The following is a 14,151-nucleotide window of genomic DNA, read 5'->3' on the forward strand; positions in this document are numbered from 1 at the left end:
TGAAATTGTTACTCTGGTCTGTCCTTGGTGCCCACTGGAGTGAACGAGTGGTTGTTCACACTGTCCCAGGAAAAGTAACACAGTGCTCACTTGAAAACTCTGCCTGATGTAAAGAAATCCTTATGTATTTACTCCCCACTACCTCCCCCACCAGCCCCTGGAAAGCACTGTTGTTCCTTCTCTCTGACTATATTGCTGTCCTTTTTCTTAAGGACCACAGTCTATACAGAACATTGAGGGATTATAGGGAAGGGGAGCTGGGTCCTGGACTATAGGATATAGGGCAGATGATAAGTGGGGCGCTGCTAACAGTCAGTCGAAGTAGACGTGATGGGTGGGGTCAAAGGCTTATAAAGCAGCCCCTGGGAATTGTGGGTACTATGTTATGTCAGATGACCCAATTCCTTTTAGCTGGCTCCTTTGCCCAGGTCTAGATGTTGCCACAAGATTTCATAGCTGTTTCTCTTTTGAGACCTGGTGTCTTTTTACATTCTCTATTCAAAACTGATTTTTCTTACCTCTTATCTCACTCCTTTTTTTTCTTTCAAATCGTGAACTTTATCAAAATATAATGTTTGTTCAGGATAAATCTGTGAATGTATATGATGAGTTCTCACATGAACACATCGAGGCATCTACATTCAGAGAGCAGAAGAGAACTTTGCCAGCATCCCAAGGGACTCCTCTCAGCAATTCCTCGTGCTCTTTCCCTAAAGGTCTGTTCATTTCCGCTCATGTGCCTTATATACATGGCTGCCAACAGAACACACTCTTTTGTGTCTCACCGGCGGCTCTCCTGTCCCCCTTCTCTTTTTTTGTGAGTCAATTTCCATCGTGCTAATTGTCACCAAATGGTCAACGTGTTGGTCTTTATCCCAGACGAGATAATGGAGGGGGTTGACTACATGTATGGAAGATGAGGTCAAATTCACAATACAGTGTAGGACAGGCGTTTCTCTAACCAAGCCCCAAGGAGCTAGGGCTAGAAAATGGATGGTTCCCATTGCAGGCCCTAATGGAGGAGAGATGCACTTGCCCTGAGCTCTTCTCCTAACATTTCAAGGAGAGTGAAGCTTAGAATTGCTAAACATTCCCAGAAGAGACATAAATCCCATTTTAGCTTGTTTCAATTGCAGAATGAAATGGTCTGTTTTCTTGGAGATTTTTATTCTTTTTTTCTCAGTCCCTTGCCCTTCGGTTACCCAGCTCTCAGCTCTCAGGTACAGGGCTGCCTGTGTTCCTTTCTTCCTTCCCTTCCTTCCTTCCTTCCTTCCTTCCCATCCCCCACCTCCTGTTCCCTCTCCCTGTGTCTTCCTGGGGAGACACTACAGATAGGTAGTCAACAATAAACCGTAGTATCAATGTAGCCAAAATTTAGCTTGGTGAACCAATGCGTATATTGGGGTTACTTACAGGAATAAGGGTGTCACTAACAGGCAGCTGCATCTTACTGAAAGCCCACTTGGTATATTTTTATAAGTGTTGCAGTTTTTCCCTTATCCCAGTTATCTCCTAAATAATTGAAACAGGACTATTATATTTATTTAACCAGCTTTAAGGCACAACAACTGAGCAGTATTAATATATTTTAACCCTCTAAACTAATCTGGCTACCTCCCAGTCAAGATCCTCAAGGTACTTGCATTTTACTGTTCTGGCTCTCTCTTCTCCAGGTGTTTTCTTATGATGTCTGCTAGATACTCTCCTTGTCAGGAATCCCCGTTACCTTCTCTCCCCTCCCCTCCTGTCTGGAAGGAAGTCTAGCCCTATTCTATCCTCTGCTGTCATTGGATGATAAGTTTCTTTATTGACCAATTAGAGAAGCAATGTTTACACAACTTTGAGGCAAGATATTCTTAGAATAAGGATTGTAACCAGATATGGGGGAACAGAAGTCAGCACTTGAATAATCCAAGGCTGATCCTTACACAATGTACAATATGCCTACAGACAACTCCAGTATGGGTGATGGATTCATAAAGGTTGGAACCCTGGAGTTCTCTGCACAACTTGCATGCAGCTCTACAAGCTGGAGTCTCTCCTCAACTATTTTTACAGCTTTTGTAACCTTGGGGGAAAGAGGGAGCTTGTAAAACTGCTAAGTTTTAGGGACTTACTAATACTTCTGAGTTTACTTCCCGAATCTTAAAAGGCTTCCTTTTAGAACTTTTTGAGTCTTGGTGAGCTCTTTCATTAGGAAAATGTTATACAGCACTCCTTCCCTCCCTCCCTCCCCTTTTCCCTTTACTCCTTCCCTTTCTCAGTTTTGAAAATTGAATTTCAAGGCTCTATTCCAGGAACTTAAGCCAGTCCTAATGATTAGAAGATTCGGCAAACCTTTCATTGCTTAGACCTGTTAAATGTTCACTGTACAAATGTTACTGTAACAACCTAGGTAATACAGCTCAATTAATACATGACTTTTAATGTCATTTATACATAATAAATCATTTAGCAACTATCATTTAATTCCAATATCTTCCACTCCCACAATGCTTCATCATGCTCCTGGGAGTCCCCCTATATTCCTCCCAACTTGATTTTTCTTTCTACCATCACAGATCACCCCTGTCTGTTGAACTTGAGGTTAACAGAAACCCACAGGGTGTATTCCCTCAGGTCTGCCTGCTTTCCCCTCAGCATCAGAGTAGGCATGTTTGTGACAATGTTTCCAGAAATGATTAAGTAAGGCGTTCTGGAGAGAGACCCACCTTGAATGTAGGCCTCACAGTCCCATAGACTGAGGACCCAGATCGAATGAAGAGGTAAGAGAAGCAAGTCAGCTAGCACGAACAGCTCTGAGCCTGCTTTCTGGTCAACATGGCGAGGACTGTGCTTCTCCATGCTCTCGACTCAGAAACGCAAATAACTCTTCCTTAAGACTCCTGTGGGGTATTTTGTCACAAGGACACAGCACTAACACAGGAAGGGGTTTGGTTTTTCTTACAAACTTCATTTTGCAGATGAGAAATAGATTCCCTGAGAAGAGTTAAGTCAGTTGTGAGACTGAAGTTGCTGAGTGTGTGAGAAAGCCATGTCTCCAATCTGCTTTAGAAATTTCTGAAGTGCCTCGATATGACATCATAGGGCCATTCTCCCAGACAGCACTGGGAACAGTCACGGCTGAGGTCCTGTCTGGGACTCTGGAAGTGGGATGGTAAACAGGAAAAGAAACAGACAATAAACACAAGTAAATACACTATCCTCTGGGATTGGTTCCTAGAACACCCCATTATCCATAGAGACACCGAACTCTAGGACTGTTCAAGTGCCTCATGTAAAACAGACTAGCATTTGCACATAACCTGTGTATGGCTCTTGTTCACGTCACATCATCTCTCCATTATTTATGATACTTAGTGCAATGCAAATGTTATGTAAATAGATGTTCAATGTTTAGGGGGAAATAACAAGGAAGAAATCTATGCAGGTTCAGCACGGCTGATGATCTTTGTGCAGAATGTTCTAGACCCACAGTTGGTTGGATTTGTGAATGTTGAACCTGGGGATAGAAACAGAATAAAAAGTGTAGACTGTGGTCTCTGCAGGCAAAGCAGGAGCAGAGAGCTAGGGAATTAGGAGGCTCAGGGAAGTGAGGGTGAGATTGCCTTTTATGGTTTGCTGTGGATGAGGACAGAGGAGAGTTCCCAAGGATTAGAATGTGCCAGTCAAACAAAGACCTGGAAAGAACAGGAAGTAGGAGCTGCCTGGGACCCATAATGATATGAGTGACAGAAGCTGAACAGGCCAGAGTGGGATGAAGACCTGGGAGGGGTCTAAAGGGCAGACACAGGACTGCAGGTCATGGAGGAGTTTGTTATTACAAGGCAGTGGCTCTCGACCTGTGGGGAGGGACCCCTTTGAAGGTTGAACAGCCTTTCACAGAGTTCCCATATTAGATATCCACATATTAGCTATTTACATTATGCTTCATAACAGTAGCAAAATTACAGTTATGAAGTAGCAATGAAGATAATTTTATGGTTGAGGATCTCTACAACATGAGGTACTGTATCAAAGGTCTGCAGCATTAGGAAGGTCCACAGCATTAACAGTGGACTAAGGGAAACAGGAAACCATTGGAGGGGTTTAGAGACGTGACTAGTAAGGCCCAAGTGACATTACTAGGAATGGATCATTAGGAATAGCAGGCACACATGAGACTTCTGCTACTTTCACCTAGGTGGGGCACACCAGTGACAGCAGGGTGTGACAGGATGCCTGTATTTTGAAGTAGAATTAACAGGACACGGTGAGGAATTAGATGGGTCTCTTGAGAAGGGGTGAGCCAGGGGTGACATCTAGGCGTGTGTGGCCTTGAGACTTTAGACAAACAGAGCTTAGCCTAACTGAGAGAAGGAGCTTGGAGCCTGCAGGTCAGGAGCAGCAGCTGTTCCTGGATCAGATTATTCTGCATAATCTTCCACATCTACAAGTTCCATTGAGCTGGCCTAAGGACTACATCAGCAGCCACCACTTAAGATGCAATTCTCTGTAGGACTAATTACCCAAGTCATCTTCATAATCAATAAAACCAAATAACTCAGGGCATAGCCCCATCTCTGGGCTCTTACCCGGAAGCAGCCCATGCAGCATTTTCCTGAACCACATGGACGGACAATGAGATGGTTGCTACAATGTGGCGGTGAGCTCCCCATACTTAGCAGGGAGGTCTGTGATGCTGTGAGTACCCCTGACACAAAGTGATGTAGGCTTGTGTGTTTGTTTACACACAGTGTTTTTGGAAGGCCAGACAGCTAAAGACTAACAATGGGTATCACTAAGGGTAAGGGGTAGACACCTGGAAATTGGAGGCTGAGAGGCTTTAGACAGCAGGCAATGTTTATTGAGGGATTATCTTCCACTCCTAACTGTACCCTTCCTCTGTCCATCTTATTCCTGTCCATTGCACCTTCAGGGATGTCCAACAACCATTCCTAACTGAATGACAGGCTGGTGGTGTGCGTGGCAAAGAGGATTCAAAGGAGGACTCTTTGTTGCATTATACATAAAAGAACTGTCTATGTCTATGGGTGCTTTACCTACCCATATGTATGAGTACCACGATCATGCCTTATGCCCTTGGAGATCAGAAAATGGGATCAGATGCCCTGGAACTGGAGTTACAAGATGATTATTAGTTGCCAGGTAGGAACCAACCCCAGTCATTGTCCAGACCCCACTTCACATTTTTGTTCAGGTAATTAACATTCCTTTAACATCAATCAGCTATTTAAAGGATACAGTTTGGTGGCATTTAATACACTCATAATGCTGTGCTGTTTCCCCTCTGGTCTAGTTCTGAAAGATTTTCATCATCCTCAATGGATTGTCTGAATTGAAATTCCTTTCCCTCCATTCTCCAGCCTAGATAACCAGTAACCTGCTTGTACAAGGAACAAACCAAAACTAAATCCAAAACCAAAACATTTTTTTCTTTTCTTTTCTTTTTCCTTCGGAGCTGGGGACCGAACCCAGCGCCTTGCGCTTGCTAGGCAAGTGCTCTACCACTGAGCTAAATACCCAACCCCATCAAAAAAATTTTTAAATTTCTGTTTATTTTATATAAATATAATCATACAATATGTAACATTTTGCATTTGGCTTTTTGAAAATCAGCATCACATATTTTTGATATTTGTTCACGTAGTGGTATGTCTTTCTTTTTATTGAATGAATAGCATTACATTATATGGGTGTATATCTCATTTTCTTTATTTGTCCGTTGAGGATATTGGGATTGTTTCTATTTTTTTTTTTTTTTTTTGGTTCTTTTTTTTTGGAGCTGGGGACCGAACCCAGGGCCTTGCGCTTCCTAGGTAAGCGCTCTACCACTGAGCTAAATCCCCAGCCCCTCTATTATTTATTTATTTATTTATTTTTACTATCTTAAACAGGGCTGCTAAGAACATTGGCGTGCAAGTACTATTTGAGTACACTTTTCAATTCTTTTGAGTATATGCTTAAGGACTAAGTGGGTCGTGTGGTAATCTATACTTAACATTTTTGGGTTCTCTAGATTGTTTCCCCGACACCTCAATAATGTTTTGTCAAGGGGTTTAAAAAAAAAAAAGGAGGAAGATGGGAGCCTGGGAAGCAGATGGCTTTTCCCATCCCCCACAGGCCATGATAGACTTTAGAATTAGTAACTACAATCAAATGACTGGAATTCTCTGGGTTGCCTGCTAATCCTCAGGGTGGGGAAACTAACTTCTGAGGGTAGAGTGAGTTGTTGGTTATGAAGCTGTGGGCACAGAGCAAGGGCTCCTGGTGAACCTCGGTTCCCTACTCCCCAGCCTCCCTGCCCCCCATCCCTACAGCTGCAGCTCTGTGTCCTCAGGCAAAGTCCAAGGTAGAGGCAAGCTGCTCCTGAACTACAACTCCCGGCAGGCATCTCTCCGGGCCGCCTCTCCTAGCTTGGTGCGCATGCTTTGGCAGACGTGGCACCGGGAACTCGGAGGCGGGGAGCGGCTGTGAAGTGGCCGTTGCTGTTGGCCGAGGTGGAACTGGCAGGCGTGCGCGGGAGCCGGGTGCAGACGGCAGGAGGCAGCGGGGATGGCGCGGGCGTGGGGGCTGCTACTGGCGATTGGGGTGAGGCTGTGGGACGGCGACACGTGCGTCCCGCATGGCCGTGGGCGCGCTTGGTCTGGGTTGGTTGGGGGCGTGCTCGCCGGGTGGCAGCGGGGTCCTGGTTCTCTGTGCTCCTCCGGGGCCGGGCCGGGTGATCCGTCTCTCGGGGTTCGCGCTCCCGCACAACTTTGCGGGGACGCAGGTCTGGGATGTCCTCAGCCTAAGCAGGACCCCCGTGCGGTGCTTGCACCTGTGTGAGTGTGGGTGGAGGCTGCCTTTCACTTGCGCCGCGGGAACACTTGCTGGTTGGACCCCCGGAGAAAGGGCGGGTGACGGGTTGGGTGGGGTCGCCACCTCCAGGAGTTCTGCTCCCACCCTGACGCCGGCTCCAGCCCCGGCCACTTTCGAGCAGTGTGAAGCCTTGGATCTTTAAACGTGTCTGCGTTTCTTCCACGAGATGGGGGACTGTAAAGCTACTCGCTAAGGAGGTTGTCAGACGCGTCGGCTGAGGAGTCGGTGGAACTAGCTCCGGAGACTGCAAAATGATACCGGAGTGATACAGGAGTGGAGGAGGGTGGACCGGGGTGCAGACTCTGGAGATGGGAGGACTTTCCCGAACGAGCATCCCTGGTAGAAGTGGGGACGGGTGTTCCCCCGGGGCTGAGGTGTGGCTGTGGGTGTGTGATGGGATGTAGTGGCCTTCTTCCACATCTTTCCCATAACTTCTTATCTCCCTTGTGTTGGGTCCATCTTAACAGCCACCACCACTATCACCAAGTTTGGAAGACTTGCTGCTCCTACCACTCCACTGTTTTCGCTTTGGGTGTGGCAAGGATGCTGAGCAGATGGGGGGAAAGGAGGGGTGACTGGATTTAAACACTTGAACTTCCTCATGCCCTGTCTTTTGGGGGTCACCAGTTTCAGGAGTTACCTCTAGTTTTCTGTATGTGGAAAGTGTTAGTAGCTGTGGAAGGGAGCTCCCTGTTCCCTCCTCTTCGTCCTCCCTTTATGAGAGATCTAGGTACAGTGAATCTTTGTTGCCACCCTGTAAGGGGGTACTGGTGGTGTTCCATGATGTTTGCTGTTAGTTTCCTGGAGCCAGTTGGTCTGACTCCCATCAGGATGTCAGTCCTTGAACTCTGAGGGAGGAGGGTTATGCTTTCTTCCTTTTTCCCTCCCTCCAGTAAAAACAAGGGCCTAGGAGTCTGAACTTTTACTCTGTAAACATTTATCAACCACATTGTTTGCCACCGGGTTGAATTTTGGGTGGGGAGCAAACTACTCTCTGTGCCTGCTGTCAGGTGTTGCCTCCGGCTGAACAGCAGTCAATCCTGTGAGCAAATAATGAAAGAAGGACAAGAGCTAATACCCTAACTGCTGGTAGCCTGCCACAGGAGAGCCATACATTACCTGAGGTGGAGAGTCCTACAGAGAGAGGTCACAGATCTGAGAGGGAGAGTCTGCCAGGGAGAGCCCCTGGGGCTTTACTGAGGTGGGTAGAGCAGAGTCCAGGAATACATGTGTAGTGGGTGTTCAGAGGTCTGTCTGCAGGTACCTTCCCCACAGGCAATAAATACGGAAGAACACTGAGATTTGCCTAGAGCATTGGCAGCTGGGAGTTCCCTAAGACTAGAGTTGGCTTGGCAGATGCGAGGTAGAGGGACGGGAGCCTAGAATCCACACTGTTAAGTGACTACTGGTTGGTTAGACCTCTGTAAATTTAAATGCTATGTGGAACTGATAAGGGCTTCCTACATCCCTGGGAGCACTCTGAGTTCTTTGTTCCCTCTGCATTGACTGAAGGCCACTGGGTGTGGCCCAGGGTTTATGAAAATGGATTTAACTGGGTCTAACGGTGTGGGTTTGGAATCCCAGCTACTTAGGAGGTTGAGGCAGGAGGATGGGAAGTCCTGTTTGGACTACAGAGTAAGTTTAAGAGCAGCCTGGGGGCAGAGTGCTAGCCTAGCATGTGCTAGACTCAATTCTTAATACTATATAAAAGAGAAGAAAAAACCCAGTATCCCCTGTCTCTGTGGCCTCACTGTCTGGTTGTAAGTCATCTGTGGTCAGTAAGAAGAAAGGTAGGATCTGAAGACATAGTTCAGAGGGTAGAGCACTTGCCCTGCCTACCCGGGGCCCTAGGTTTGATCCCAGCACCATGGAAATTGGGTATGGTATAAAGCCAGGCCTTGGATCGGAGAGTCAAGGGCAGCCTCAGAATTTCAGGCCAGCCACCATGACTTAAAATAAATAAGTGAGCATTTTACGAAACGGTATTTTGTGAGACTAGATTCCCTCTTTTCATCAGTAGAGTAATAACAGCTGAATTTCATTATTTTAATATAGTAATAATACTACGTTATTAGTTATTTTAGCTCTCTGCCTAATTTATAAATTAAACCCGTTCACAGGTATGTATGTATGAGAGGAAAAGTCTCTGGGTATGATCTGAGAGGGAGAGTCTGCCAGGGAGAGCCCCTGGGGCTTTACTGAGGTGGGTAGAGCAGAGTCCAGGAATACATGTAGGAAGCCCTTATCAGTTCCACATAGCATTTAAATTTACAGAGGTCTACCCAACCAGTAGTCACTTAACAGTGTGGATTCTAGGCTCCCGTCCCTCTACCTCGCATCTGCCAAGCCAACTCTAGTCTTAGGGAACTCCCAGCTGCCAATGCTCTAGGCAAACCTCAGTGTTCTTCCGTATTTATTGCCTGTGTGTAAGTTTCAGGCATCCACTGGGGGGTTTTAGAGCCACCCCTGCTCAAATAAGGGAAACCGATAGGAAAGGCTTTACAGAGATTTGTGTACCGGGCTGTGTGAGTACCACCTCTATTATAAAAGCAAAAATACAGAAGTAACTTAATTAATAAAAGTGTCATGGTACAGTACCTTTTGACCTCTTTCAGACTTTGGAAAGTAATGTTTCTTTGTTAGTTTGGGCATCTATAACAAATACACCATAGACTGGGTTCGTATAGTGACAAATTTGTCTTTCACTGTTTCTGATGCTGGGTGACCCATGATGTCAGGGTGCTAGCTGGGTCGGGTTCTAAGACAGATCCTCTTCCAGGCTGCTGCCTGTTGATGTCACGTGGGACAGAGAGGGGGCTGAGCACTTTCCGGGTCCTTTTTTAAAGCACTGATCGTGTTCATGCAGATTTTATCACTAAGCCTTGATAACCTTCCCTAGGCCCCACCTCTTCATGTCTACCATTGTGTGTGTGTGTGTGTGTGTGTGTGTGTGTGTGTGTGTGTGTTAGGATTTCTTTTTTTTTTTTTTGGAGCTGGGGACCGAACCCAGGGCCTTGAGCTTGCTAGGCAAGCGCTCTACCACTGAGCTAAATCCCCAACCCCTTCTAGGATTTCAACATAAGGAACTTTAGGGTACGCCAACCAGTATTAGTTCCAACACAACATTCAGTCAGAGGTTGTAAGGAAAATGCCCATTACAGTTAATGCACATTGTTCAGATATGCTAAGATGTGTATGAAGACCATCTAAAGAGGGAAGATACTCAGGTACAAAAACCAAGATTCAGAGCCAGACTTCAGGGTAGATGGAGTTGAGTGTGAAGAACTAGCAGACCATTGAAATACTGATTGTTCTAGACGGTGGAGTGGCGGGTGACTTTGTCGCTTAATTTTTAAAAAATATTTTCTAAGTGTTCTATATAAGCTTATAATCAGAAAAATTAAAAAAAATAACGAAAGTCCTTTTTGGCAACCTTTTTGGGTCTTCTAGAAAAATCCACAGTGGCACTTGGGACTTTAGCCCCAGAAGGACCCAGGTTAGAGAGACCAGGACCTTTGACCTGAGAGCCTGTTTTCCTGCTATCTGATTGATGCTTCCTGCCAGGCCTGACCCTCCACAAGGGCCATGAACGCTTTGTTATAGTGTCTGGACAGTCTCGGGACAGAGAGTTGTCCTGTCACGACTCAGTAGCCGTCTTCAAGTTCAGTGGTTCTCAGATGTCTGGCCAAGGACTCTGCTGGACTGTGGCAGAATTTTCAGTAGTATACAGACAAATTGCAAAAAAAAAAAAAAAAAAAAAAAAAAAAAAAAAAAAAAAACCCAAAACCTAAAAAACCCAGTAGTGAATGGATTTTTTTTTTTTTTTTTATGAATCCAGATATTCTGGATTAAAAACTTGCCTGGAAGTTGGCATACGCCTTTGATTCGAGAAGGGGCAGAGACAGGTGGATCTCTGAGTTTGAGGCCAGCCTGGTCTACAGAGTGAGTTCCAGGACAGCCAGGGCTACACAAAGAAACCCTATTTTGAACAAGAAAAAAAAATTTTTTTTTATTAAAAAAAAGAAAAGAAAAACTTAGGGTTTTGGCTGTGGCTCAGTGGTAGAGTACTTAGTTAGAATGTGAGAGACCCTGGGTTCACTCCATGTCTATATTTTGGATGAGATGTTTAGAGGTTGTGTGTGTGTGTGTGTGTGTGTGTGTGTGTGTGTGTGTGTGTGTAAACTGAACTTAATGGTAGCGTATTATAATTTCAAATCAAAAAGTCCATTTTTCATAAAATTCGTTTAAAAGCAGACAATTCATATGTTTACAGATAGATTTTAAAAAAACAGTCCATGCATTTGTGACATCTGAGAAGTGGTCTTACTGGGCCCTCTTTATTTTGCGGGGCTGGGGATTGAACCTTGAGCCCTTGCATGCTAGACAAGCACCCAACCCCCTACAGTTCTCACGGAGCCGAAGATCCAGGCCTGCTGAATTATAAATTGGGTTCTTCCTATTCCTCCCTCTCCTCTGCTTCCGGTGCCTTTGCCCTGTGGTGGCTGGAAGCTCAGAGCCCAGGGGACAGTGGGCGCAGGCTCAGAATGCATGTGCGTCCTGCGGCCTCTCCTGCAGAGCTTTTAAGGTATACTCAGGCAGGTTTTCTTCTCCTCTGGCACCATTATATATTTAATAGGCCTTTGTGGGCTGGCCTGGGGACCTAATTGCCATCGATAGTGCTGCTTGGAGCCTAGAGTGCACTTTTCCCACAGAAATAAACACATTTACCAGGGAAGTCTTAAAACAGCTGTGTGGGGTACATAGCTGGAGCTATGGCTGAGCTCCACATGGATGTCAAGTGCTGATGGCTGGGCATGCAGGCCAGGGGCGGGGTGTAGGCACTGCGTGACCAGAGAAAGCCCCAGGAAAGAGTTGGTCTCACAACGAGGGTCCATCTCAGGCTCAGTGACTGTTGGGATCTTTGCCCGGCTGTTATGTGGTTGGCACTTAGCCTAGGCGCTGGCATATGGATGCCAGGATAGCATTTGGTGGAAGGAGTGGGTGTTGCAGACAGGGAAGGAAGCCTCTAAGATAGGGAGAGGTCCGGCTGGTGGGAAGGGGGACCAGAGTGTGATGGTAGGGATAAGACTGGAAAAGCAGGCCCATCAAGAACCCCAACGGAGGACTGGGCTCTATAGGCCATGGGGAAACAGATGAAATGGTCCTTTTAATAACATGGCGGGACATGGAACAGTGGACTGACCGGTGAAGCTGAGCTACTTTGCCCAGAACACCTCTTGCTTTCCTCCTTGTTATCTGTTAGAGGCAAGCGTGATGTGTTGGAAAGAAAGCGGGCTTTCAGCCAGCTGATGCTCCATAGCCATGGCCTTGGGCTCTGCTTCGCTTGTTTGTAAATGGTGGTAATAATATCCGTTTTCCTGGGTGGAAAGGATTAGAAACTATGCAAGAAGCAGGCCTCACAGTGCTTGGCATCAGTAGGAGCCTTGGCATTGCGAGCTGTTGAACACTGGGCGTAGGACATTGATCATATGCATTGATGACCAGACAGGTAGGTGTGAGCAAGGGACCATGTGATACGGGTGCCAGGCGGTGGGGGTGCGTGCTGCTGGGGTTCTCCTTCAGGGCCCTTTGAGGCTCACTCTTGTTTGCCTTCTCCCTCTTACGCTGGACTTGTGCCGAGACACCTGGGGATTGACTGATACATACAAAGGCAGAGGAGTTAAGTCATGGTTTCTTCCCCTTCCTTCTGAAAGCGATCCTCTCTCGGGGCAGAGACACACCTACCAGACCACAGTAATCCCTAGAGGGTTTCACCCCGCCTTTGTGGTTTTGTTCTGTGGGGTTTTTCTGTGTGGTTAGTTTTGAAACCAAGTGCCCCAAGTTAGAAACAGCTGTGTGGATAGTGTACGGTCTTTTTTTTTTTTTTTTCATTTTTTCTTTTTTTTCCGGAGCTGGGGACCGAACCCAGGGCCTTGCGCTTCCTAGGCAAGTGCTCTACCACTGAGCTAAATCCCCAACCCCGCATACAGTCTTTTACACTGCATAAGCTGCTCTATCTTGCCACTGCTGTATTCCCTACAGAAGGAGTACCAGTGTTTTACCCTTACCGTCTGTCCCGATTCGCAGCGCGCTGTTTGTTCCAGTGACTGGAATTGTGACAACTCTTACATGTTAGTTGAGGGACTTAGAGTTGGCCTGGTTGGTCAATGTGCCCACTTCAGTGTGGCGTTAGGTCCTGTGCTAATGTGGTAAGCTAGGCTGTGACCCCAGAGAGTCTGTGGACTGAGGTGGGGAGCGGTATTCGGCCCAGGAGGCGAAGGCGCAGGGGCTGCACTGGATATTTAAGTAGCCGGAGTTGGCCTTGTTTTTCTGGAGTGGCAGTGCCGTTTGCCCTGTTGCTTCTTGGTGCTGGTAATATGGGAGGAGCAACTGACTGGATACCATCTGGCTTTCTCCTCTCCAAGGAGCTCCACTTTGCATTCCCCTTGGCCACCCTACACAACACAATTGGCTCCTAGCACTGCTTCTTAGCTATTAGCAGTTGTGCACTGGGGGGCTAATGACACTCAGATGGCACGATGGCCTTTTTACGTCTTTTTATTCCTAGAGTCACACTGAGACCCCAGTTGTGTGTGCCGTTTTTCAGCTCGTTATAGCTCTCTGGAGCAGGGGTGGAGTTCCATCTCCTGTAAAGAATGCCACCATTTCTCTAGCCCTTTGATGCCTTTGTCTGTCAGCAGTCTTTTAGGCCTTGTTGGCAAGTGCTCACAAGGTCCAGGTTGAGAGCGGTAAGCTGGGTTCAAATGTACAAGTGACCCAGCCCAGAGGTATGCTAGGCTGGGAGCGTCCATTGTTAAGCCAAGTAGGCAAGTGTCCCCAGGGGTTTCCTTTCATCAAAGGGCCCCCATCTTGCTGCATCCTGGGCAGAATATTGTATGTATGTGCCCATTGAGGATATGGGCCAGGGCTGGCAAGATGGGAGTTTGGCCATTCGACCGATGTTTCCTTTTTTCCAAGAATGGTTATTTCTTTGAAAACCTTTACGAGCTGGATCCTGTGCTGAGCCCTTTGGACTGTGATGATAAATCAGATCAGTACCGCCTCTCCCTTGATGTTCCAAATGTTGGTGACTTCATTCAGATAGGAACCGCTGGCAGAGAGAGCAAGCATAGCGGTAAGAGCACGCGTAATGATCCCTCATTTGATGCCCAGAGTTGAAGAAAGGCTTTTTCTGAGAACCCAAGGGCCCTGTCTCAGAATTGTGTTTTTAAAGGTCTCAGAATGCATTGATTTATAAAGGAGAGCAGTTAGAAATACAACACATACTGA

At 46.6% G+C, this 14,151-nt stretch overlaps 1 protein-coding gene and 1 long non-coding RNA gene across 8 annotated transcripts in view; one reads left to right on the top strand and one right to left on the bottom strand.

The window, feature by feature from the left end:
- Positions 1-2,377: 2,377 nt before the first annotated feature.
- Positions 2,378-6,451, bottom strand: LOC120095662 (uncharacterized). Its single transcript, XR_005491355.2, has 3 exons — positions 6,319-6,451; positions 5,047-5,117; positions 2,378-3,143 (listed from the first exon to the last, which is right to left on the bottom strand). It is a non-coding gene; the product is annotated as an uncharacterized LOC120095662 (long non-coding RNA).
- Positions 6,452-6,453: 2 nt separating this feature from the next.
- Positions 6,454-14,151, top strand: part of Pdia5 (protein disulfide isomerase family A, member 5) — a 114,935-nt gene continuing 107,237 nt past the window's right edge. For 4 of the 7 annotated variants that reach the window (XR_005491040.2, XR_005491041.2, XM_063270642.1 and 1 more), the window contains exon 1: positions 6,454-6,591. Coding sequence is in view for 3 of the 7 variants with exons in the window: in XM_063270642.1 (XP_063126712.1) it covers positions 6,556-6,591 (36 nt within the window). In the remaining 4 variants the exon portion in view is untranslated. Of the gene's footprint in view, positions 6,592-6,688; positions 6,825-7,191; positions 8,063-14,151 lie in introns of those variants that run through there. The other 3 variants (NM_001014125.1, XM_039088495.2, XM_063270643.1) reach the window with 3 other exon arrangements.

Source organism: Rattus norvegicus, chromosome 11, assembly GCF_036323735.1.
Source record: "Rattus norvegicus strain BN/NHsdMcwi chromosome 11, GRCr8, whole genome shotgun sequence".
Taxonomy (NCBI): Eukaryota; Metazoa; Chordata; class Mammalia; order Rodentia; family Muridae; genus Rattus; species Rattus norvegicus.